The following is a 26309-nucleotide window of genomic DNA, read 5'->3' as shown; positions in this document are numbered from 1 at the left end:
AGCGTCTTCCTCTTCTCTTCAAAAAAAAAAGTATGACATCGAAACAGTCATTGGTGCTCCCTGCCTTGCCTTGTTGAATAAATATATTTTTTAGATTTATCGGCTCTGTAAAACTCGCTTTTTTCCTATAAACCGTTTGAATGTCTAAGTGGAGCTGTACTGAATGCTTTACTTGCATAGTTTTCTCTACTTTTGAAAAACTCTTAAGGCCCGTAGCCATGATAAGAAAATCGAAAGTAAAATTTTGTCTGATGAACGACCTGCCGATTTTCAGATCGCTAGTATGGTGCTTTCGACAGCCGATTATGAATTTTTGGACGACAAAAACTGAATGTGCAGTCTATATAATTTTTATTGTGCGTGAACACAACGTCTGATTTTCGATTAATTGGTGCAGTTTTCGTCCGAAAATCGTAAGAGCAAGGCTATGCATGCTCGGAAACAAATAAAAATACATACAAAACAATCACATGACATCACTTCTGAAGTTGAATTCTGTTGTACGAGAATTTTCATATAAAGGTAATCTCTTCACTTTCGATATCAGACTAGCAGGCAACAAACGTTCTGAAAAAAAATTGTCCTATATTCTGATCGTGTGTATGAGGCTTTAGTAAGCATTTACATTCTATTATTTATTGAATTGCTCTTAATAACTATTTATAGTTAATTGCCTATGTCACCTGCTTCTCTTCTGTGTAGGTACTTCATGGTTCTGATCCAGTGTATGGCTTTAAAGATTGACCAGGGTTTCCTTGCTGCAATCATGGGGCTGTTTACTCCAGCCACTCCTCCTGAGGTGGAGAAACAACGCGTAAGTTGTGTGTGTGTTGGGTGTGAGGGGGAGGTGGGGTTGCAAAAATATACCTGGCCATAGATGACTCAATTTTTTAAATCCTCCCTGTTGCACTCTTGTATTCTGACAGTGGGAAGACTTCCCCGCTCTCAGAATACACGTCAGTGCCGCAGCCACTGTTTGAGCGCCTTTAATCCAACTGGGCGATTGAACAGAAGTCAGTTGGTTCAACAGGAGCGGCCACACTTGAATCAAAATTCGTCCAGTCCCTGCTGAACTGCGTGAATTGCGATCCACCTATAGCCACCTTAAGTGCTGTTGAAAAAGTCTAGATAAAAGTTTGATTTTGAACCTGGGAACCAGTGTTGAGATATAAAAAAGTGCAAAGCCATTAGCAAAGCATTGCATTCAGCCATAAAGGGTCAAGACACTTGCCTTACACATTTATTCTGTGCTAGTAACAATATTAAAGATGACATCCCAAGAGCTTGCACCTTAAAAAATAAGTCGGCAATGAAAATGTATATTTCTGTTTTCACAGAAAACGTATATTTCTGTTCTGGCAGAATCCTTTTAAAATGTACATAATGTCTATGCAAAATAAAAAATGCATACTGTATGCAGTGCATCCACAATACATGCACCTCTTCCCTTGGTTTACCCATTTAAAGACCTTGCAAGTACAGGAAAATACCAACTGATCTGTCAGAAATGCACACAGTTCGTGACATTCTGTTGTGGACAGAAAACACATGCCTTTTATATGGACTGATATTACAATGAATACAGTTATCCCTGCCTAATTGTCCTCTGCAGAACTACTGAACCTTTCCCCTTCTCATCTCCACAGAAAAGGGAGTACGTTTTTTGAACTCCACGATAGAAACTAGGAGGGCTTGCGCTGAAACTGGACACAAGACAGCTTTGAATTTCTGACAAGATTAATGGTTCTTGTTCTGTGTTTAAACAGATAAAACAAAATTAATTAAATGGTTTATTTAACAGCCCAAAAGGGAGCAAATAAGGGAAGCGTATTGTTACTTCTTTGTATTGGAAGGTTTTACCTCCCTAACGACCAGGCCGTTTTTTGCGCTACAGCACTGCGATATGTTAACTGACAATTTCACGGTCTCGCAATGCTGTACCCCTTTTTCCCCACAAATAGAGCTTTCTTTTGGTGGTATTTGATCACCTCTGCGATTTCTATCCTTTGCGTTATAAACAAAAAAAATTGACAATTCTGAAAAAAAAACTTTCTGCTATAAATCATTCCCAATAAAAAAAAATTTTAAATCTAATTTCTCTAGCGCTCATCGACAGACGTAGTCCTCGGTGATACACCACCTTCGGGTTATGTTACCTCTGCAGGAGCAGGACTAGACAGGAAATTAAAAAGCTCTGGCCACACCCTAGGGGCAGTCCCAGAGGGTATATCCTCTCTCTCTCTGCCTCAGCAAATCAGTTATTTTCTGTCTAGTTAGGAGTAAGGACCTAGACACCTTGCTGGGATCTTAGGTCCTGGCAAGAATTTTTTCTTAAAGGATTTTTTTAGACAGTTTTTTTCTCCAGTGTTCCTGTGAGATCTTCAAGCAAGAAAGCTGAACTGGGCGACGGGCTGGATGTTGAGATCCGGTGGTCACCCCAGTTCAGCCTACGAGCGCGTGCAGGCCATAGCTCCGCGCTGGGTCGGCCGCGACAAAGTCCCATTAAAGGACTGTCCACGCGAGTTAAACGTCTCGCCGAAAAGCCAAAGACCATGAGTCACGGCGTCCGTATCGGTCGACAGCCCTCCCGCCCCGGTGGAGAGGGGTACTGTCAGGAGTTGGTGCCCGCCTGGTTCCGGTATGGTGAGTAGTATGTTCCCCCTTTCCCCCTGACGGGTTTTGTGGTGAACGCGGGCCCCTCTCTGTATGGTAAGATAGAGTCCCTTTCTATCCTACAACATGACACAGATCCTCCTACTTTGAGTGTGATTTTATGTGTGCAAAAAGCCAGGAGGCTTGGTTTGGGAGCTAACAATCTAATTGTATACATGTTTTAAAGATGTAATCTGTGGCATTCTGGGAATCTTATGGGTTAAGAATAAGCTACCTACCAGTCAGAAGCCACGGACATGTAGACTGCCTTCCTAATCAGATCTCCAGCTATTAGCAGGCCTCCCGAACGGCCATGCGGTCCGCCAGGGCCGGTACCGCCAACCACGCCATATCCCCATGCAGTGAGAGTGTTGTATGCCCTGCAGCACACCGCTATTCAGTACGGGCCGCCGCCATTTTTTTTGCTGGATCGCACGAGCCGCCATTTTGGCGTAGCCTCGTGTCTCCAGCATGGGGGCGGCCATGTTTGAGGTGATCCTAACACCTCGTGGAGCTTGGGGGAGGCGCCGGAAGGCGTACAGAGGGGCGGAGCCGCCTCCTTTCTTCCTGGGCAGCCAGCCAAAAGACTTCCTGTTTGTTAAGACAGCGCTGTAACCTGTTGCAGTTAAACTCTGAGCATCAAGTGGTGAGCCTGGGGGTCTATCTCTCTCTCTCGATCGATAGGGATCCCTAGCAGGTAACACTAAGGGGTTTTTGTGGCGCTGGGGGTCGAAAAAAAAAAAAAAAAAAAAAAAGTTTTATTTTTGAATTATATTATCCAGGAAGTAACTGGAGTTATCATGGACCCTGCCACACATATTCCCCCACCTGTTTCCCTCGAGGGGGCCACGGGACCCACCGGTGCACAGAGTGTAGAGGCATTTACAGCAATTTTGGAGTCTATGGTGGCTCGGGTGGAGGCGGCCTGTCAGGGACGGGGGTCAAGGAAGCAACCCCCGCCTACCCCTATACTATCTGACACCTCTGACTCAGATTCAGAGATGGTCACTGCAGTTGCAGGTCCCTCTGCAAGGGCTGTTACCTCAGGTAAAGCTCCCTCAGACAGTGAGGAGGACGTTTCTTCTCCCGCTATAATTCAGGAAGAAGCATTGGTGGACGCACTAGTTGTGGCAGTGCAGGAAACCTTAAAACTTGAGGCTTTACCGGCAGAGGCAACTGAAACAGAGATTCCTTTTGGTACTAACAAGCCCATCAAAACGGTGAAGGTTTTTCCTGTACCCAAGTGTTTTGGTAATAAGATTAAAGGAGAATGGGAGCATTCTAAACGTACCTTTACTATTTCCAAGCGTATTGCTAGACGCTATCCGTTTGAGGAATCCATCATTAAGAAATGGACGGTACCACCAGTGGTGGATCCACCTATTTCCAGGCTGAATAAAGCCACGGTTATCCCAGTGGAGGACACTTCGTCCTTTAAGGATCCGGTGGATCGAAAGATGGAAGCAGAGTCCCGCACCATCTTCTCTCTGATAGGGTCAGCATTTAGACCAGTAATTGTTATTGGTCTAGTTTCCCAGACACTTACGGAATGGGTGAGAATGGTACGCCAAGACCTTAGGGGAAAAGATATTCCCCAGGAGACATCTGATTTGATGGAACAGATTATACAAGGGCTACAGTTTATCTGTGACGCAGCCTTGGACACTTCTCCCTTATTAGGGCATGCATCTATGTCAGCGGTCATCCTCAGACGTGTGCTATGGTTAAAATGCTGGTCAGCTGACCTAGGTTCCAAAAAGACCTTGACAAATCTCCCCTTTCAGGGGAATCGTCTATTTGGGGCCAACCTAGATGAAATCATTAAGGATGCCACTGGGGGCAAGAGCACTTTTTTGCCACAGGCTGCTAAAGCTAAGGGACCTCGCAACAAGCGAGGACCTTTCTTTACCGCCCATAAAGGGCGCCCGGCTGAAACAAGCGGGAAAGGCAAGACTCCTCCAGGAGGGTTCAAGAAGGGCTGGTCGGACAAACAGAGGACCAACCCAGCCATACCCGAAGCAAAGGAGTACACAGCCTGAAGGTGCGCCCCCACCCGGTTTCAGGGTGGGGGGACGTTTTCACCGGTATTCAGGACATTAGATCGAGCATCAACCACTACTACCGGTGCGATTCTTCCCTTCCAACATTTAAGTACTACAGGAAGCGGTAGTTACCGTTCCCTGAATAGATCTTTTCCTTTACCTTTTCCTAAGATTAGTCCCTATACCTCACAGGAATCGGATCTGGTTGACCAGACAGGCCAAGAAGCCTCTAGTCGGGTGACTTCGGTCCCTGAGGTTCAACCAGAAAAGATCACCCTTCCTGATAACAATCGGGTATCTGATAAATGTGTGGGAACAGAAAACGACCAGACTTTCTCGGATGGTCGGGGCCAGATACCTCTAGGGACGCCTGGTTCAGATCCAATCAGTGCCAGTGGTCCTAGAAATTCTAGGCTGGCCTCGTCAAGCCGGCCTGGCCGACTTGGACATGCTAGTCGCAGACGTTCCGTGGGAACTTCGTCTCAGGGAGTGTCTGTGGTCTCAAGGACCAATTTACCATCGTGCTTTACAGTCGCTGGTTTTAATGGCCTGGCCATTGAGACCCAAGTACTGAAGGACAGAGGTTTGTCTACTTCAGTCATTCCTACCCTTATTAAAGCAAGGAAAGCGACTTCCAGCAAGGTCTATTATCACACATGGAAGACTTATATTGCATGGTGCGAATCTTTAGGATTTCCTCCACGTACCTATTCGGTGACTCGAATATTGGCCTTTTTGCAACAAGGGGTTGAGCAGAAGCTAGCCTTGAGCACCATCAAGGGTCAAGTTTCAGCATTAGCAATCTTCTTTCAGAAACCTTTAGCTACCAAGTCCTTGGTGCGGAATTTCATCCAGGGGGTGCGGCACCTGGCTCCACCAGTCCGCGCGCCCTTACCGCCCTGGGATCTTAATTTGGTTTTGTCGGTTCTACAGAAACCTCCCTTTGAAAACATCAGGGAGATTCCCTTGCTGACTTTATCCCAGAAGGTGGCCTTCTTGGTGGCTATCACTTCTGCTCGCAGGGTGTCAGAACTGGCTGCATTATCATGCCAGTCCCCATACCTAGTGATTCATAGGGATAAGGTAGTACTTCATCCTAAGCCATCTTTTCTTCCTAAGGTGGTTTCAGATTTTCATCTGAATGAAGATATTGTACTACCTTCCTTGTGTCCTCAGCCCAAGCATCATCGGGAACATGCGTTGCATTCCTTAGATGTGGTTCGGGCAATCAGGGTATACCTGAAAGCTACGGAATCATTCCGTAAGACGGATTCACTTTTTGTGATCACGGATGGCCCCAGAAAGGGTTTGCCTGCATCTGCCGCGACCATTGCCAAATGGATTAGACAGACGGTGGTACAGGCTTATTCTATTAAGGGTCAGAGTCCTCCGTTCCCTGTTAGGGCGCACTCCACTCGAGCGCTCAGTACTTCCTGGGCCTTTCGCCATCAGGCGTCAGTGGTCCAGGTATGTAAGGCGGCCACCTGGTCGTCGGTACATACCTTTACAAAATTCTATAAAATTGATGTGACGGCATCGGCGGATGCCTCATTTGGCCGCAAGGTTTTGCAGGCCGCAATTTGAGGAGACCGGTGGTCTACCTCGAGGGTTTTTTTCTGTTTGAAAAAAAAAAAAATTGTTTTCTCTTTTTTTGTTGAGTCTCATCATTAAGGATGAGCATTGTAAACTTCTAGTTGGCACCGGTTGGGCCTTCTAGATTGGGATTTGATTTCCATTTTCCCACCCCTCAGTTGTGATACTGCTCTGGGACGTCCCGAAGGTGGTGTATCACCGAGGACTACGTCTGTCGATGAGCGCTAGAGAAAAATGGATTTTTGTAAAATCTTACCGTAAAATCCTTTTCTCTTAGCTCGTCGACAGACGTAGTCCCCGCCCCTCTGTTTTGGAGTTGGGTTGGGTTAAATTCTCTAAGCACTGCTTTTTCACATAACTGATTTGCTGAGGCAGAGAGAGAGAGGATATACCCTCTGGGACTGCCCCTAGGGTGTGGCCAGAGCTTTTTAATTTCCTGTCTAGTCCTGCTCCTGCGGAGGTAACATAACCCGAAGGTGGTGTATCACCGAGGACTACGTCTGTCGATGAGCTAAGAGAAAAGGATTTTACGGTAAGATTTTACAAAAATCCATTTTTTTTTCATCATTTTAGGCAAATATGTATTCTGCTACATATTTTTGGTCACAAAAATCCCAAAAGGTGTATATTGATTGGTTTGCGCAAAAGTTATCGCGGCTACAAACTAGGGGAAAGATTTATGTAATTTTTATTTATTTATTTTTTTTTTTACTAGTAATGGCCATCAGCGAATTTTAGCGGGACTGCAATATTGCGGTGGATAGATCGGACACCTAACTGACATTTTTGTCACTTTTGGGGGGACCAGTGACATTACTACAGTAATCAGTGCTAAAAATATGCACGGTTACTGTACTAATGACACCTGCAGGGAAGGGGTTAACGCCAGGGGCAATCAAAGGGTTAAATGTGTCCCTAGGGGGTGCTTTCTAACTGTTTGGGGAATGGGCTCACTGGATGAACACACAAACCTGTGTTTCTAAATAGGAGGAACACAGGATCCCTGTGTTCATCTCTCACAGAACAGTGATCTGCCATGTTTACATCAGCAGACCGCTGTTCTGTCTCCATGGGGAGCGATCGCGGGTGCCCGGCGGACATCGCGGGCACCGGACCCGCTGATTGGCTCCCCCTCTAGTCAATCGGTGCGTACGTGCATCCACACTAACTGTTACACTTAGCGACATACATGTACACCGTTTCGCGGGACAGAGTTGACCTGCCGCAGTAAAACTACGGCGGCTGGTCGGCAAGTGGTTATAGTGTCATTAATCCCAGACTTTGTAAAACTCTGATTACCTGCTATGTAGCAGAGTGTTCATAATGCATTCATTTTGTGTAGAGTGAAATATACCCTGTTGATCCTGCCTTCAGCTGTCCCTCCCATCTTCTCTGTGTCCCCACTGCAGACTGAGATTTTGAAGACCAGCTGTTGTCATCTCTTGAGCATGCTATAGTTTCCGTTCCTAAGCCCTTTCTTTCTTCCATTTTTATTATCTGTACAGCCCATGTGACCATAGAGTCATACATGTGGAATTCTACACCGTGGTAAATTACACTACCCTCCCTCCCTCCTCCTCAATGTCCTCCTATTGTTAAACACAATGGGGACGGAATATAGTATGCTTGTTGATTGCGTCACTAAGAAACTCCCATAAAAACGTTAGATTTAATACAGATTTATATTAAAACTATCAGATGTAATTGCTAATACCTGTAAGGCAAAAAAAAAGTGCCTTGGATGCAGATGCCATCTGAACAAAGTGAAAGCTAGTGTCAATCACCTTTGACTCTGCCTACACTATATTAATGCACATCCCATTGCACCAGTTTGCGGGGCGTTTGCAGGGCTTCCTCGGTGACATGAACGCGTAGTGTTCTTGGATGACTTCGCTATAAGTTGGGTCAACTTTGCTGTGGGCTGGAAGCATCACGGCATCGGCACCCTATCCACTACCTATTGCAGCCTAAATTGCAGCTCCACCCAAAAGGGGAATTTCCGCTTGTTTGCACCCTCTCTTTGGCTCCTCCTCCTTCCACCCAAAGCCTTCTGGGACACACACAGGTCCCAGAAGACTGCAAGACCATTCACAAAGTGCATTCACCAGAAGGCTTCACTGCTGGTTTCCCTTAGTGACTCTGACACTAGCTTTCACTTTGTTCAGATGGCATCTGCATCCAAGGCACTTTTTTTGCCTTACAGGTATTAGCAATTACATCTGATAGATTTAATACGGATTTATATTAAAACTAATGTTTTTATGGGAGTTTCTTAGTGACGGCAATTAAAGAGCATACTATATCCCGCCCCCATTGTGTCTAGCAATAGGAGGACATTGAGGAGGAGGGAGGGAGGGAGGGTAGTGTCATTTACCACAGTGTAGAATTCCACATGTATGACTCTATGGTCACATGGGCTGCACAGATAATAAAAAGGAGGAAAAAAAGGGCTTATGAGGGAACTGTAACTATAGCATGCTTAAGAGATGACAACAGCTGGTCTTCAAAATGTCAGTCTGCAGTGGGGACACAGAGAAGATGGGAGGGACAGCTGAAGGCAGGATCAACCAGGTATATTTCACTCCAAATGAATGCATTAAAGCGGAGTTCCGGGCACGAAAATGTTTTTTCACTAAACATACCCCCGGGACAGTCAGGGTTAGTACATTCCACAATCGCTAGCCTCTGATCTGTCCCGGTTCGCACTTACCTGCAAGAAGAAATACTCACTTATAAAATTTCTTCTCCAGCGTTGCCATCTTTGTTGTGGGCAGCTGAAGCCAGCGCGATCCTCTTCTGTGTCCTCTTCCGTGTCGTCTTCTCCCAGAATGCGCCTGCACCGGCCCTTCTCGTCACTCGGAAGTGACGAGCGGGGCCGGTGCCGTCGCATTGATTCCTGGGAGCGATGACGTTCAGCTCCCAGGAATCATCGCAAGACAGGAAGTGACGGCGGAGCCGCGGCACAGAGGGAGGAAGTGCAGAATAGGTGAGTATTTTCAAGAATTACAAGGTGAGTAAAAAAAAAAATATACCTAACTATCCAATTCCTTTTCAGGTGAAGAAGATCCAGCGGATGGGCACAAAATCTATTAGGTCGATTTTGTGCCCGGAACTCCGCTTTAATCACCTTGTCAGTATGATGAAGGGTGGGCTCAGGCTATAGAAACCTTAACACTGGTTTCTTTATCCTCTTCACAACGTCTGCCCCAGAGTACACTACATGCCACATAAATTGCACTCTTGGGGATGGGCGAAGTCCCCACAATATTTCAGATGTGTTACGGGTACCCTCATTCACATGTTATGGCATTGCCCTAAGCTTCACTGATATTGGGAAATGTTTATGTTTACTACCCTAAATACAATCTGCTCCACGCAGTAAATTTGACCCGAAAGTTGCTCTCCTTCAGTAGTTCTGGAAGATATTTTTCTGCCTGACATACAATTGATGTGGACGAGATCTTTATATTTAGCTCGTTAACTAATTTTGCAGAAATTGATCCCACCTGCTTTATCTACATGTAATCAATGGGTTGATGTGATTATTATACGGAGGGAGGAGTTAACTTAGAAAAAAGGGGACTGGCGTAAAAAAATTTGACATTGTCCCGATGGCTGGATTCTAACTTATCCAATCATTCTTTAATGTCCTTAGGAGCTGATATGGGGAGCTAGGTGGTTGCTCTGCCAGTGGGCTAAGAAGTTAAATGTCATTCTGTCTGACAATGATGCACTGTTTGACTCCTTAATTTGAAATATTGACCGATACTTGAGTAGTGCTTTTCGCTGTGTGATATTTGTTAGAGTTCAAGGTCTCTTATATCTGTTATTGCACAATCTCAAAATTGTATGTTCTCTTTGTACTTTGTATTTTATTTCTATTTGCAAATCTTTGTGATGCTTCTATTCATTCTGCAGAAGCGTGTTTCTGTATAAGCTGTTGTAAAATGAAAATCAAATTAATTACCTGATTCAAAAAAGAGGCAGAGCACATCAGTTTGGGACTAAGTTGTATACTGCACATACAAAGTTTGCCTTTTGTTCAATGGGCAAAGTTGTTACCTGAGGAGGAAGTAATGGGTAAATCTCCCATGCATATCTATAGCATTGTAGTAAAAAGACTTAATTTAGTTAGGACTGCTGTTAGCTATTTATTGCTGTCTGCCTCCTCAGTGGAGACTTTTCCTTACCTCCTGCCATTTTCTTACTACTCCTTAAGAGGACATAGACAGCAAAAAAAATGCATCCATATCTAAAAAATAGGTTTTGGCTAGAGATACACTTTATGAGATGATTTAACTTAGTTATTCATCAGTATACCTCATTCACTTTTCTTTTTTTTTTTTTCTTTTGGTACAGACAAAGATAATCCAGAAGGATTTAGATTCTCTGAACACAGAGCTGATGGAATCTTCTCTGACAGATATCACCACCCTGAGCTTCTTTGAACACTTCCATATTTCTCCTGTGAAGGTATCAGAATATAATATATAATAATATAACTCACGGTGAAACCAAGTTTGTTGGCTTTATGACCACATTTTGAGATACAAATTATAAAAATATATTATACAATTCTTGTGTAGGTTTCATACAGTATTTGTTCTGAGTCCCTAAAAATGTTTTATTCACACTGTGGTATTTAACAGTTTATAGTACATAACATGTAAATAATCCTTAAAATAAGCAAATTTAATACATGGTACTTGCATATATATGAAATAGCAATAAATAGGGACCAGTCGAGGCTTTACATTATTTTATAGATGGGCACAATTGCTCACCTTCACAAACCAATAGTGGTGTCTCTTCAGTAATATTAAAAGAGTTAGTTAACCTTTACCAAAAACTGCCTATGCAGATAAGGGTCATCTGTAGATAACAACAAACTGTGCAGCTCTGACCAAAGTTGAATAATGCCCTTGCTATTGGTGTAAGCCATTTACGTACCGCAAACCTGACTGGAATGCTCCCAGGACGTTGCTAGGGTTTTGCTAAGTGAGGCCTAGTCGTTAGTGCTCACCTTCTCCATCACAGAAGTGAGCTCTCAAATGCTGAGCTCAGGGCTACTGGATCAGGGGGGACAGAAGGCATGTGAGGGTTTTTGGATCACAGAAAAAGCTCACTCTTGTGATGGTGGAGATGAGCAGTAACGACTAGTCCTCTCTAGGCAACATCCTTTGGGAGATATGTAAATGACCTACTAATAAAGCCAAAGACGTTATTCAACTTTTTTTTTTTTTTATTATACCGTCTGCTTGTTACATTACTAGAACTTGCACAAAAATAACATGCATCTGTCACATGATGTTGGAATTATCCTTTGCTCTTCATCTCTAGTTACACCTCAGCCTCTCATTGGGAGCAGGAGGAGAAGAATCAAACAAGGAGGAACGTGAAATTGTTGCCATCAGCTCAGTCAACCTCCTTCTAAAAAGCATCGGAGCCACTCTCACAGATGTAGATGATCTCATTTTCAAGTAAAACTTTCCTTTGTTCTTCCAGAATATATATCCTGTATCACTTCCTTCATCATGTACAGTATCTCACAAAAGTGAGAACAGCCCTCACATTTTTATAAATATTTTATATCTTTTCATGTGACAACACTGAAGAAATTACATTTTGCTACAATGTAAAGTAGTGAGTGTACAGCTTGTATAACAGTGTGAATTTGCTGTCCCCTCAAAATAACTCAACACACAGCCATTAATGTCTAAGCTGCTGGCAACAAAAGTGAGTACACCCTTGTGACGGGAGTCACTTTGGTTGGGGGGTTTGTGGAACCCGGATTGCTTTAGGGAGGTTGGGAGACTCCTTGTCCAGCTTCCCCAGCCCCTCTTATGTGTTAGTCACCCTGTGTCTATTAGGGGCACAGGGTGACCAAGACTCGCTGTACAACCACACCGGATTTGGTGTTACCCCGGTTATCCTGGGTTCTATATGTGTGATTTGTGCTGAAAGAGTGAGGGCCTCTTTCACTTGGGACAATAATATTTCTGGACAGTGTCCCTCAGGAAATATATGAAGATGAACAATTTGACTATTCAGATTGCTAGAATATTGCAGGAGACCCTTGCTAGTGGGGTGGGGTTTGCTATTGTTAAGTACCTGCATCCCATTGTTCTTCTATTGTTGTTCTGTCTGCCTTAAGATAAACTTATTATGGGATGTATATGTGGATTGGCTGCTAAGGGGGAGGGGGGTTGTCCCACAGTGTATATCTGTTTGTGCCTGTGTTTCAATAAAGTTAGTTGTTTTCAGAAACATACAAGCTAAGTTCTAGTTTTTGTATGTGGGGAGGCTGGAATCTCTATATATGTCCAGACTGGAGGAAGCCGTATACTGACAGAAGCCCACAAACACAGTGTGTGTTGGGGTGTCCGTTACAACACCAAAGTGAAATTGTCCACCGTTAGTGTTACAAGGTCTCAGGTGTGATTAGGGAGCAGGTGGAAGTTCAACATGTCAACATGGCACCTCATGGCAAAGAACTCTCTGAGGATCTTAAAAAAAAAAAAAAAAAAGGAATTGTTGCTCTACATAAAGATGGCCTAGGCTATAAGAAGATTGCCAAGACCCTGAAACTGAGCTGCAGCACGGTGGCCAAGACCATACAGCGGTTTACCAGGCCTCGCCATGGTCGACCAAAGAAGTTTAGTGCACATGCTCAGGGCCAAATCCAGAGGTTGTCTTTGGGAAATAGACATATGAGTGCTGCCAGCATTGCTGCTGAGGTTGAAGGGGTAGGGAGGGGGGGGTGCTTAGACCATACGCCGCAAACTGCATCAAATTGGTCTGCATGGCTGTCGTTCCAGAAGGAAGCCTCTTCTAAAGATGATGCACAAGAAAGCCTGCAAACAGTTTGCTGAAGACAAGCAGACTAAGGACATGTATTACTGGAACCATGTCCTGTGGTCTGATGAGACCAAGATAAACTTAGTTGGTTCAGATGGTGTCAAGTGTGTGTGGCGGCAACCAGGTGAAGAGTACAAAGACAAGTATGTCTTGCCTACAGTCAAGCGTGGTGGTGGAAGTGTCATAGTCTGGGGCTGCATGCGTGCTGCCGGGACTGGGGAGCTACAGTTCATTGAGGGAACCATGAATGCCAACATATACTGTGACATACTGAAGCAGAGCATGATCCCCTTCCTTTGGAGACTGGGCTGCAGGGCAGTATTCCAACATAACCCCAAACACACCTCCAAGTCTACCACTGCCTTGCTAAAGAAGATGAGGGTAAAGGTGATGGACTGACCTAGCATGTCTCCAGACCTAAACCCTATTGGGCATCTGTGGAGCATCCTCAAATGGAAGGTGGAGGAGTGCAGGGTCTCTAACATCCACCAGCTCTGTGATGTCGTCATGGAGAAGTGGAAGAGGACTCCAGTGGCAACCTGTGAAGCTCTGGTGAACTCCATGCCCAAGAGGATTAAGGCAGTGCTGAACAATAATGGTGGCCACTCAAAATATTGACACATTGGGGCCCAATTTGGACATTCTCGCTTAGGGGTGTACTCACTTTTGTTTCCAGCGGTTTAGACATTAATGGCTGCGTGTTGAGTTATTTTGAGGGGGCAGCAAATTGACACTGTTATACAAGCTGTACACTCACTACTTTACATTGTAGCAAAGTGTCATTTCTTCAGTGTTGTCACATGAAAATATATAATAAAATATATAAAAAAACAAATTGTAAAGGATTAAAAGAGGTGCATGGAAGCCAGCCAGCCCCCAGTCTGATGTACTCACCCTCCAGTCTGCCACCAACCAAGTAGACCTGTCTCGATATAAATAAAGAACAGAGGTTTAGTTGACACGCATTTGCAAACGCATGTGTAAGCTGCAGAGCCACGACACGGCACCCTGTTTTATCTGCAGTCCCTAACACTTTTAAATTTGAGTGTCTCCACTCTGGGAGCACATGGCTGCTAATGGGTGGATAGGAGACAGGTGGGAGGGAGCAGCCCAAACTTCCCCCAACCCACCTCCATCCAGGGGTGTACTAACTTTTGTGAGATACTGTATAGGTTTTTATTAGAACCTAAATAATTTATTCCGGGTTTGTTTTTCTATACTTCTTTATAGGTTGGCTTGTTTTGAAGTGAGGTACCAGTTCTACAAGCAGGACCAACTGAGGAATCTTGTTGTCAGGCATTATAGCGAGCAGGTAATCTGCAAACTTTGCTGTCAATATTTCTCTAAATGTGCTTCATTGGCGCTATTATAAATTTATAACAGTGGTGGTATACGAACAGAATGTATGTTTACAGATATTGTCGCTGAGGAGGTATTTTACCAATGGTGATGGTCTTGCAAAACCATATTTCTTTAACTCTGGTTGTTACGTATTTTTTATATGGAATCTGTTAAGTTAACCCAACGTATTAAGTTGAACATGTGGCATAAATGCAAGTCTTTTCATTTTGTTAAAAAGTGCACAGGTTCTCCTAATGTCTCTGGTTAATGCCTTCTTATCCTTTGTAGTTCTTGAAGCAGCTGTACGTCCTTGTCCTGGGCTTGGATGTCTTAGGAAATCCCTTTGGCTTGATTCGCGGGCTCTCAGAAGGTGTGGAGGCTTTTTTTTATGAGCCTTTTCAGGTAAGTTTGATCAATCTTTTTCAAAAGCGAAGTTCACTTTTGTAAAAAAAATAAAAATAAAAAAGGAAATGAATGCATATTTTTGCAGTTAAACAAATGTGAATTTTTTTTCTTTAGAAGCCTGCAGAAAATTGCACCGACGATCAGCAGGCACCTGCTGACTCTGTTTTAATCACTTGCCTACCACTTAACGTACTTTTATTGCAGAGAGTCGGCTCCCCTGTACGAAATGACATACGTGTAAGTCATTTCGTGCAGGGGCTCCAGGGGGCGTACCCTGCCGGATGCGCAATTGCGCACTAATTGGCTAGAGGGGGAACCAATTAGCGGGTCCGGCAGACCCGATGACCGCCAGCCACCCGTGATCGTTCCCGAGAGACACAGAACGGCGGTCTGCTTATGTAAACAAGGCAGATTGCCTCTCTGACGGGGTGGAAGACAGAGATCATGTGTTCCTCTCTGGCTTCCCTCAGTCAGCACCTCCCCTATACAGTTAGAAGTCACTCCCAGGGAACACATTTAACCCTTTAATTGCCCCTGATGTTACCCCTTCCCTGCCAGTGTCATTAGTACAGTAACAGTGCATATTTTTCTAGCACTGATCACTGGTCCCCAAAAAGTATCAAAAGTGTCAGTGTCCCATTTGTCCGCCGCATTGTCGCTGTTCCGCTGGAATTTGCTGATCGCCTTCATTACTAGTAGAAAAAAAAAAATTCCATAAAAATATCACGTAGTTTGTAGAAGCGATAACTTTTGCGCAAACCAATCAATGTTGTACGCTCATTGGGGGGTTTTTTTTTTTACCAAAAATATGCAGCAGAATACATATTTGCCTAAGTTGATGAAGTAATTAGTTTTTTTATATTTTTTTATTTGATATTTTATAGCAGAAAGTAAAAAATATATATATTTTTTTTTTTTTCAAAATTGTCACTCTTTTTTTGTTTATAGCGCAAAAAATAAAAACCGCGGAGGTGATCAAATACCACCAAAAGAGAGCTCTATTTGTGGGAAAAAAATTACTTAAATATTTATGTACAGCGTTGCACGATTGCGCAATTGTCAGTTAAAGTAATGCAGTGCCATATCGCAAAAAAATGGCTGCTATTAAGGGGGTAAAACCTTCCGGGGCTGAAGTGGTTAAAGGCTAAGTTTACCTTTGTGTAAAAAAAAAAAACATTTTTTTGCAGGTAAAAACTTAACTTTCCTTATGAGCTTGCAGAGCATTGCACCTGCAATCAGCAGGTTCTGGCAGACTCTCAGTACAGCTGTCTGCTCATACCTTCTGTACAGACACAGTTACTGGAGGGCAGGAAGAATCGATGAACTACAAGGGCGCTCACCAGCGCCCTTGCAGTTTGAGAACTGCAAGCTATTTGCCGTGGTGACAGACCGGACTTGTAGTTCATTAATTCACAGTACTGAATGGATGATGCAGCTGTGTGGGTGGAGTCCTGCACAGCCATCCTCTTTTTTACTACACTTGTGACAGGGTCTGTGGTGAGAGAATTGCCCACCTGCTGTCACAATCAGGGATAGTGGGGGGGTGCAGGGCTGCTGCTTTAAAAACACCCATGTTTCTTAGGGAGAATGTATCCTTTAAATCTATTTTATGCTGGAAACATTTAATATTTAGTTATGCTCATATGTTAATGCTGGTAAGATTATTAACGGAAGTATAGGCATATTCCTTCTTATCCTTTTTTTTTTTACATATTGTGTTTCAGCACTATATTAAGCCCTCTAATGCTTTGCCTGATCTACTAAACTAACTGCTCTATATTTGCCTTTGATTGTAGGGAGCAGTGCAGGGCCCAGAGGAGTTTGCAGAAGGCTTAGCCATCGGTGTGAGGAGTCTTCTTGGGCACACTGTTGGTAAGCTCCAGTTTGTTTCTTGTGCAGATATGTGGACATATGTTTTATGTAATTTTGAATTCACAACTCTTAGGCCTCTTGCGCTTTGCTTCCTAAAAATTCAGTGTTTTTATTCATACAAGCATTTCTTTTTTTGCTGATCTAAATGCAAATTATTGTTTTTAATGTGCCTGTACACTCAGGCACATAAACATGTGTTGCGTAAAGATCAGTAACCAAAAAGATTTAGGTTGCTGGGCCAGTATTTGTACGCATGTACTATGCACACAAAATGCTAATTTGAAGAGGTTGAAAATCTCTTCCATCTCACTCGTGTATGTGCACACGTGCAAATACATGCAGAATAAACACAAGAAATTGTGGCCACAAATACTGATGTTAAAACATCAGTACTATCCTTCCCATCATTCCCCCTGTCTATAGTCTCATCCAAGTTCCTGTCGAGTATGTTATATTGTCTGTTACTTTAAAATGCAATGCTTACTGGGTCTAGGTTATGATATCTGCTAGGTCACATATCACTCGGACCAATACCCCTTTCTCCTCTCCCCTTCCCCCTTCCTCTCCCTAACTTCCTTTTCCTCCATACAGCAGTCATCTGCCAATGTCAGCTGGTGATCTACACCAGGTTTACCTATTACTCCACTTCTTCTTATCTCTCCTGTTCACTGTTTCTCCCTGTTTCACCCCCCCCTTCTGTCGCCGAGAGGGGCTTCAGTCGGTGGTCCTACTAAAATAATCTCCTGATACGTCCCACGTATCTGCATGACTCTCCCCCCCCTCCTAAACCCCCCCCCCTCATGTTCTGGTGATAATTTTCGTTTACATGGGTATAGTTTCATCAGTTGCTTGTGGGTGACCAACCCAGTGTATTAGTTCATTGTAACTGTTACCCTTTTGTACTATGTTGTTAAAATCTTGAAAAACCAATAAATGTTTTCTTAAAAAAAAACATCAGTACCATGTGCAGGTACCCTTAGAGTAGGTTTGGCATTTTTGTAGCTAGAATAAAGACCTGGTCACCTTGAGACAATTATTTCTAGAGTAGGGAAAGATGAAACACCTGTCAGTTTATTGCGGTTTGTGTCTCCACTGGCCATAGTAACACTTAAATCTGAGACCAAAACGGTGGATGGATGCAGTGCCTGATCTGATGGAAATGTGGTCTGAAGTCCTTGAGAGTTATGTAGGCACTGTTATTCCATCTAGGGACAAAATGATACAGATAAGGTACTTGCATCAAATGTATTAAACACCACAGTGCCTCTTGAAAATGGGGAAAAAGGGATACAGATAGGTGTCCTAAATTTCAAACCGGCAGGGAATCATTTATAGACATGGTGTGGAAGTGTCCCAGGATTAGGCCCTTATGGTCAAAAGTTATCGAATTTATTTTCGATACCTTTGATCTACCAAATATATGCTGTCCTCTGGTGTGTCTTTTGGGGGTTTTGGAAGATGAAACAATGGATACGGCAACTAAGCTTTTCTTGAAGCTCTTATACTTTTATGTCAGAAAATTGATACCGATAAATTGGATACGTACTCCTACTCTTGAATTATTAGCTTGGAAAAAACTAGTTAACTCTGATATCACACTATATGAGATGACATATGAGGCTAGAGGATGCCCAAAGAAATTTAGAAAATATAGTATAGATGGGTGGTTTCTTCTGACACTGTGTGGCTGAAAACCCATAAATGGAGCATGAGTGGATTCTAATATCTTAGACACATGGGAACAGTTGAAGCAATGGGATAGTCTAATGGGTTCCCGGGAACTTCTACCTTCAACATTGGTTTACTATAAAATAATACTAAATACTGAACTCAATAAGGGGTTAGGGGGGACTTCACTCTGGTAAGCTTCTCGGGTTTGTTTAGTGGGAATTTGTTTAGTTATTTTACACATATATATATATATATTTTAGCTAATTATGTGCCATACTGGGCGTCGGACTGGATATTGTATTGATCCATAAGGTCTCCCAGTCTGGCCAGAGGGCGTGTGCAGGTCACAGCTCCGCGCTAGGCCTCGCCACGACAGAGCCCCAATGGACGGGGGCTGGCCCACGAGTGAAACACCTCACCGGGACACACTTGACCTAGTTCGGCCTAAATCGCAGCATACCCCTTGGCCGTCAGCACCCCCTATTCCAAGATGGGGAGGTGGTCTGCCCGTCTGGTCAATGGTGTGCGAAGTAGTGCCCCCCCCCCTTTGTGGTCCCTCGGGGTGGACGTGGGTCCCTCCTTGGGATGATTGGATCCTCAGGTTCCTTTCCATTCCCCCCAGCCCCTCTAACAGTCACGGTGGTCTTTTGGGCCCAACCTACTCCAACGTCCGCCCCCCCCCCCTTCTCGGGGTGAGGTAGGAGCTGGCTTTGCCACTTCAGTAAGGGGGGTGGATGTGGTTGTTGCTGACAAGGCTGTCCGGATCGAATACGGGGGTCTTTGAGCAAGTTCCCGGCCCCCAGGGGGTTAGTGACTGGGGCAGGGATGTCCTTTGGAGTTCCTGCGGTGGTTTTAGGCTGAGGGGGTCTTCACCAACGTGTTGACTCCGGTATTGGCATTACTGTGACAGCAGGGGATTGCGGTACTAGAGTACCTGGACGATCTCCTCTTAGCAGACTCCCACTCAGTTCTGGTGGGTGATCTGTCCATCACTGGACGGACTCTGCAAAAATTCTGTTGGACCATCAATTTCAGAAGATCTGCTCTGGTCCTAGTCTCCAAATTGGTGTATCTGGGTCTCACTCTGGACTCTGCGAGGTTGTTTCTTACCCCGGAAAAGCTGCAAAAGTTGCAGAGGGCGATTCAGTTGCTGTTATCCAGCACTCTGTCCTCATTGCGGACCTGCATGTGAGCTCTAGGCCTCATGGTGTCTATCTTCGAGGCGGTTCCGTTTGCTCAGTTCCACGCGAGACCTCTGCAAAGAGATATTGTTGTCAAGTGGAACAAGGATCCAAAATCTTTGAAAAATCTTATTCGGTTGAATCTAAACACAAGAAGTACTCTTCTGTGGTGGCTCCGTTGCTTGGCCCTGCGTCAGGGCAAGTCCTTCCTTCCATTGTATTGGACTGTGGTAACCACGGATGCCAGCCTGTCCGGCTGGGGTGGGGGAGTACCTAAAAAGCTGTGTGTCCAGACTTTCAATCAATATTCTGGAACTCAGAGCAATAATGCTTGCTTGAATCACTGGACGCACCGGTGGCCCCTTGGGGTTAGTATCGGCTGATCTATGTGTTTCCTCTGCTGAAACTTCTGCTGAGGCTTCTGCGCAGAATAAAGGTGGAAGGGATTCCGAACTTTCTGGTAGCCCCAGACTGGCATCGCCGGTCTTGATACGCAGATCTGGTAAGGTTGGTCGCTGATGCTCCTTGGAGAATTCCCCTCAGGGAAGGTCTGCTGTCTCAAGGGCCAATCTTCCATCCTGCTTTACAGTCGCTGGCTTTAGCGGCGTGGCTGTTGAAAGCCAGGTATTGAAGGAAAGGGGTCTCTTACTCCGTGATTCCTACACTGTTTAGGGCTAGAAAATCTACCTCCAGGAAGATTTATTATCGTACATGGAAATCGTACATCTCATGGTGTGAACTGCTTAAGGTGTCCACGCTCGTTTTCAGTGGCCAGGATTTTGTTTTTTCTCCAAAGAGGGATATTAAAGGCCAATATTAGGGAGATTCCTCTGCTTACACTGTCACAGAAGGTAGCCTTTTTGGTGGCTATTACCTCTGCTCGCAGAGTGTCTAAATTGGTGGTACGATCCTACCCGTTCACCTTATCTGGTGGACCACAGAGATAAAGTGGTACTTCTACCTAATCAGTCGTTTCTTCCTCCTAAGGTGGTTTCTGATTTTCATTTGAATGAAGACAATGTGCTGCCTTCACTCTGTCCTAAGCCCAAGCATCCCAAGCTAATTGCCTTGCATTCTTTGGATGTTGTTGGGGTAATTAGGGTTTACCTGGCAGTTACTAAGTGTTTCAGGAAGTCAGACACACTTTGTCCTCACAGAAGGATCTCGGAAGGGATTGGCTGCATCTGCTGCAACCATATCCAGATGAATCAGGCAGACGGTGGTATAGGCATATCCACTTAAGGGTCAGGTTCCAGGGTCATTCTTAGTAGAATGAAGGCGCATTCTACTAAGGTGCTGAGTGCCTCTTGGGCTTTTAGTCCCAAGGTGGCAACTTGGTCGTCTGTGCACACGTTCACAAAATTCTACAAAGTAGATGTGCTGGCATCCTTGGATGCTTCTTTTGGCCGCAAGGTTCTACAGGCTGCTGTTTAAAATATTTATTTTTCTCTCTTTAAAGGGATATGTTGTTTCTTAGGTGAGCTCCAATTGTTCCTGATGGAGCTCCATGTTACCTGGTGGGCCAAGTGTAGCCTTTGGAAATTATTTTTTTTTTCTGCGTTGTTTTCCCACCCCTCATGGGATGTCCCAATGGTTAAGAAGAATATGGAGCTGCGTCTTTCAATGAACGATAGGGAAAACTGGATTTTTGACTTACCGTAAAATCCTTTTCTCTGAAGTTCATTGACAGACGCAGCACCCGCCCCTCTATTTCTGAGTGGGTTGGAGTTTTTTTTCTTCTGACACTGCTTGCAATAAAACTGAATCCTATAGCAGAGTGAGTGGGTGTATGCCCTCAGGGACTGACTCATAGGCGTGGTTAAGTTTTTTCCTGCCTAGTGTCCTACTCCTGTAGGGGGCACCATAACCCAATGATTAAGGAGACTATGGAGCTGTGTTTGTCAGTAAACGTCCGAGAAAAGGATTTTACGGTAAGTCAAAAATACAGTTTTTACACAAAAAAAAAATTCTACAAACTTTATTGATATCACAAGGGATAAACAACATCCCTTGTGACAGCATGGGCCATGACAGGAGATTTAGGATCTATTCTACCCTAAAGCTCTCCTTCCCCTCCCCCCCCCCCCCCCCCCCATGCAACTGATCAGACTGAGATCGGTCCGATCGGCTGCTTTTCTGGCCGCTGGTGGCCAGTTAAACAAAGCGGCGAAACTGGAAGTGACGAATACAGTTTCCAGGGTTACAGAGAGAGGGAAAAAATGTAATTTCCTCTCTCTCTGTACAGGGCAGCCATTGCCGCCGGCCGGGAGGTGGGTGGGACTCCCTTCTGCCACCCTCAGAAGTGATTGAGTGGCTAATTAGCCACTTGGATAACTTCTGCATTGTAGAGAGTCGCCGGCTGCAAACAATAGTACGGGGATAATGCCTGTGGGTAGAGGCATCATCCCAATGTAACCACTGAAACCCAAGAATGTACAGGTGCGTCCTTGGGTGGGAAGTGGTTAATCTGCACAGCCCCCCATCATATTCTGCACAGCCCCTCGCAGCTGACCTCACCTTAGATATAGCACAGGTATCGGAGATTTCCCTTTTGCCAAGCTCCACTGGATGAAATCAGAGCCCCGCCTCCTCAGAGCACCTGTCCCAAGACTGCCTGGCTCTTGAGGGAGTCCCTGCAGGTACTGCTAATGTTATGCCAAACATGGCATCCCTTCAGAGGTGTTCTAGACAGTCCCTAGATTATTTTATAGTTGTGCCTGTTAGTGTTTTGTTTGCAGTGTTGCCACTTCTTAGTTTGACTGTTTTTGGAAGTCTCAGTTGCCTCTAAATCCCATGTCATTAAATGAACAAGAAAGAACACTGGATTTTTGTACTCTCCGAAAAAATCACATAGGCCACAAGCCCCATCCTTCTCTGTTAGTTATTGCTCTTGTTACTCCTTGTTTGTCCCAGGTATGCTGGGAGTGGGAAGGGTTCTTCCAAGCTGGTCACTGCTTTTTGTTTGCCAGTGTTCAAATCCTCTTTTAGGCCTCTTTCACACGGGCGTTCTGTATGTCCGTATATCACCCCATCCGTTTGCGGGTGATATACGGACATAATGCATGTCCATGAGATTGCGGATGTCAGCGGATGACCATCCGCTGACATCCGATTTGCGTCCTTTCAGTTCTGTTCCGTTTTATAGAACGGAACAGAACCCTATTTTTTCTTCCGTTTAAAAAACGGAAAGGACGCAAAATCGGATGTCAGCGGTGTCATTCGCTGACATCCGCAATCCCATAGACATACATTATGTCCGTATATCATCCGCAAACGGATGGGATGATATGCGGACATACGGACCAGATGACACTTGTCCGTAAAAAAAAAAAGTGCCGGAGCGGATCGCAATACGGTCCGCTCCGTGTGAAAGAGGCCTTAGGTGGCAGTATAACCCAGTTCTTTTGTTTGTTTTTGTTTTGTTTTTTAGTTTGTAAAAAAATAAAAGATAAAAAAAAACTGTGCTGTCCAAGAAGCAGTTGTATTTTTTTTTAAATCTATTTTTTATGTTAAAGGATAATTCCACTTTTGTGGGGAAAAAAATTAGAAAATGAAAATATATAATGTAGCGTGTACAATTGCAACACAAGTTATATTGTAATTAAATGCTATTAAAATGACCTTTCTTTTTCAATCTGCAGCACTGTCATTCTCTGTAAAATGCAATGAAATATGGCTACCTGGAGGCATTCTGTATACAGATGGTGTACAGAATGCCCCCTGAGATTTGTCATTTCCTGCTTGAGTGATTGGCTGACTGATTCTCCCAGAAGTCTGCACTAAGATACAAATTCAATATTGAGCATCCCCTGCACCAAAAATGGCATTTTTGGTGGGCTACTCCCAAAGGTAAGTCACGTCTAAAGGGATGCAGACCCTGCAATTTTCCTCATTGGAGCCCTGCAGGTGCAGCAGCTGATTGATAATTACAAAACCACTCTCATAAAAATTCACTTTCCACATGGACACAGACAAACAAATATCTATTTCTTCAGATTAAGAAAATGTAGGAATCTGAAACAAAGTTTGATGAAATCCTTGCAATGTACATAGATCAAGCAGAGGGCAATGTTTTTTCTCAACAAAGTGGAGTTACTCTTTAAGTTTTCTATTTGGTTTAGGATATGCTTTCACACTTTTCCTTACTTGTTTATTTATATAGACATGTATATAATTACAAAATGTTGGGTCATGTAACCAAATGTGAAATATTACTCCTTATGATTGGGGCGGGCTGGTTTGAGAATTAAGTCATTCATATAAGTGATCAAATATATTCGATTGTCCGACTTGATGGCACCCTATCTTCTCTGCACACAGGGGGAGCAGCTGGAGTGGTGTCACGAATTACAGGATCTGTGGGGAAGGGTTTGGCAGCCATCACCATGGATAAAGAGTATCAGCAAAAGCGGAGGGAAGAGATGGGTAGACAACCCAAAGACTTTGGAGAAAGTCTTGCCAAGGGAGGTAAAGGATTTTTGCGGGTAAGTCTGTTCAGATTACTTGGAACTTCAAAGACTCCATGTCCTTACGTTGAATAGAAGAAAAAATATATTGTTTTTTTTTTTGTTTTTTGTTTTTTAGCTAGTTTATTTTTCTCTATCGCTCATTGACAGACGTAGTCTTCTTGATTCTCAAGAGCTGGGTTATGTTGTCTCCGCAGGAGTAGGACTAGGCAGAAAGACAAAACGTTCTGGCTCCACCTTAGGGGCAGTCCCTGAGGGTATATCCTCCCTCTCTCTGCTACAGGGAATCAGTTTTTTTCTGTCTAGTCAGGAGTAAGGACCTAAGTTCCTTGCTGGGATCTTTTTGGTCCTGGCAAGATTTTTTCTTTAGAAAAAATATTTTTTAGGTAGTTTTTCTCCAGTGTTTTTTTCCTGTGAGATCTTCAAGCAAAAACGCCAGACTGGGCGACACTAGTGGTCACCCCAGCCGGCCTACGAGCGCGCGCAGACCATTGCATTGCGCTTGGTCGGCCGTGACACATTCAAGTAAGTATGCGGGGCCGGGCTGGATGTTGAGATCCAGTGGTCACCCCGGTTTCTGCCTACGAGCGCGTGCAGACCAGAGCTCCGCGCTGGGTCGGCCGCGACGGAGTCCCAGTGGAGGGACTGACCTTGCGAGTTAAAAGTCTCGCTTGGACGCCAGGAACCAGAGAGTCGAGGCGTCCGGAGTGGTCCACAACCCCCCACCCCGGTGGAGAGGGTATTGTGAAGAGAGGGTGCCTGTCGGTTCGGTATGGTGAGTAAACGTTCCCTTTTTTCTTTCCTCGTTATGAGGCAGTATGAATTATGGGCCCCTCCATACATGGTCAGTATATATCTGACACTAAAAGTCCCCCTTGTAAATACAGTATGTGTTTGTGGGAAGTGGACTTGGTTTGAGAGCTAACACTCTACCCAGCAGACTGTAGCATTACAGCAGACATAGGAGGTATAATCCTACCTTATTTGTAGTGTATCTCCTGTAGATCAATAAATCGCCACTTAGCAGAGATGCAGGTGGATGTGCTGGGAAAAACGATCTCGGCGGTCCGCCGCCATTTTGCCGTAGACCAGGTGCATGTATGTCCTCAGGTCACGCCGGCCGCCATGTTTTTGGAGTCTAATGTCTCTTGTATGGGGGCGGCCATGTTTCATGAGCCCAGCTACCTCGTGGAGAGCTGGGAACGCCGGAAGGCGTACACAGGGGGCGGAGCCACGTCCTTCTACCCGGGAAAAAGCAACAGCTCCTTCCAGTCTGTAAAAGACAGACGCTGACTGCAGTTGGTTGGAAACTTCACTGCATCGGTTGGTGAGCCTTGGGGGTCCCTCTCTCTCTCTGTGGGGATCGAGAAGCAGGTACTCTGAGGGGCGCTATTGCGCTAGGGGGAGACACATAAAAAAAAAAAAAAAAAGTTTTTTTGTTTTTTCTGGCAAAGGTGTCCTGAATTAACATGGACCCTGCCACTCATGTATCTCCTCCGGATCCCCTCGAGGGGTCTGCAGGATCCTCCAGCACCCCACTGACGATTGAATCATTGTCAGCTATTATGGAAACTTTTGTGTCCCGGGTGGAAGTGGCTTGTCAGGGACAGGGCGCAAGAAAGCGACCCCCGCCTAACCCCTTATTATCTGAAACCTCGGATTCGGACTCTGAGCCTATTTCTGCAGTTGCAGGTACCTCATCTGGGATTGGTGTCTCGTGTACTGTCTCTTCAGACAGTGAGGAGGATGTTTCGGCATCAGCCATAGCCAAAGAGGAAGCGTTGGTAAACGCACTCATTGTATCTGTTCAAGAAACCTTAAGATTACAGGGTATTCCGTCGGAAATAGCTGAAACTGAAATCCCTTTTGGGACTAAAAAACGCATCAAAGTGGCGAAGGTTTTTCCATTGCCCAAATGTTTTGGCAATCCAATCAAAGAAGAATGGAGTCTGCCAAAACGCACTTCTGCTATTTCTAAACGCATTAACAGGCGTTATCCGTTTGAGGAAACCCTCATTAAGAAATGGACAGAACCACCTGTGGTGGATTCACCAATTGCTAGATTGAATAAAGCCACGGTTATTCCTCTAGAAGACGCTCCGTCTTTTAAAGATCCAGTGGATCGCAAGATAGAAGCTATGTCTCGCACCATGTTTACCTTGATTGGATCAGCTTTCAGACCAATAATTGCTATTGGTCTGGTTTCGCAGGCTGTAATTGATGGTTTC

The 26309-nt window shown here is 44.6% G+C and overlaps 1 protein-coding gene across 5 annotated transcripts in view; it reads left to right on the top strand.

Annotated features, from left to right (window-relative positions):
* VPS13C (vacuolar protein sorting 13 homolog C) overlaps window positions 1-26309 on the top strand; it is a 555353-nt gene that overhangs the window by 445253 nt on the left and 83791 nt on the right. For all 5 annotated transcript variants that reach the window (XM_082257056.1, XM_082257055.1, XM_082257057.1 and 2 more), the window contains 7 exons: window positions 703-814; window positions 10647-10760; window positions 11628-11767; window positions 14376-14457; window positions 14775-14888; window positions 16688-16763; window positions 23936-24099. In XM_082257056.1, coding sequence (XP_082113182.1) covers window positions 703-814; window positions 10647-10760; window positions 11628-11767; window positions 14376-14457; window positions 14775-14888; window positions 16688-16763; window positions 23936-24099 — 802 coding nt within the window. The remainder of the gene's footprint in view (window positions 1-702; window positions 815-10646; window positions 10761-11627; window positions 11768-14375; window positions 14458-14774; window positions 14889-16687; window positions 16764-23935; window positions 24100-26309) is intronic.

Source organism: Pelophylax lessonae (genome assembly GCF_965119305.1).
Source record: "Pelophylax lessonae genome assembly, chromosome: 4".
Classification (NCBI taxonomy): domain Eukaryota; kingdom Metazoa; phylum Chordata; class Amphibia; order Anura; family Ranidae; genus Pelophylax; species Pelophylax lessonae.
The sequence above is the reverse complement of the archived record's forward strand: the minus strand, read 5'-3'. Positions and strand labels throughout refer to the sequence as shown.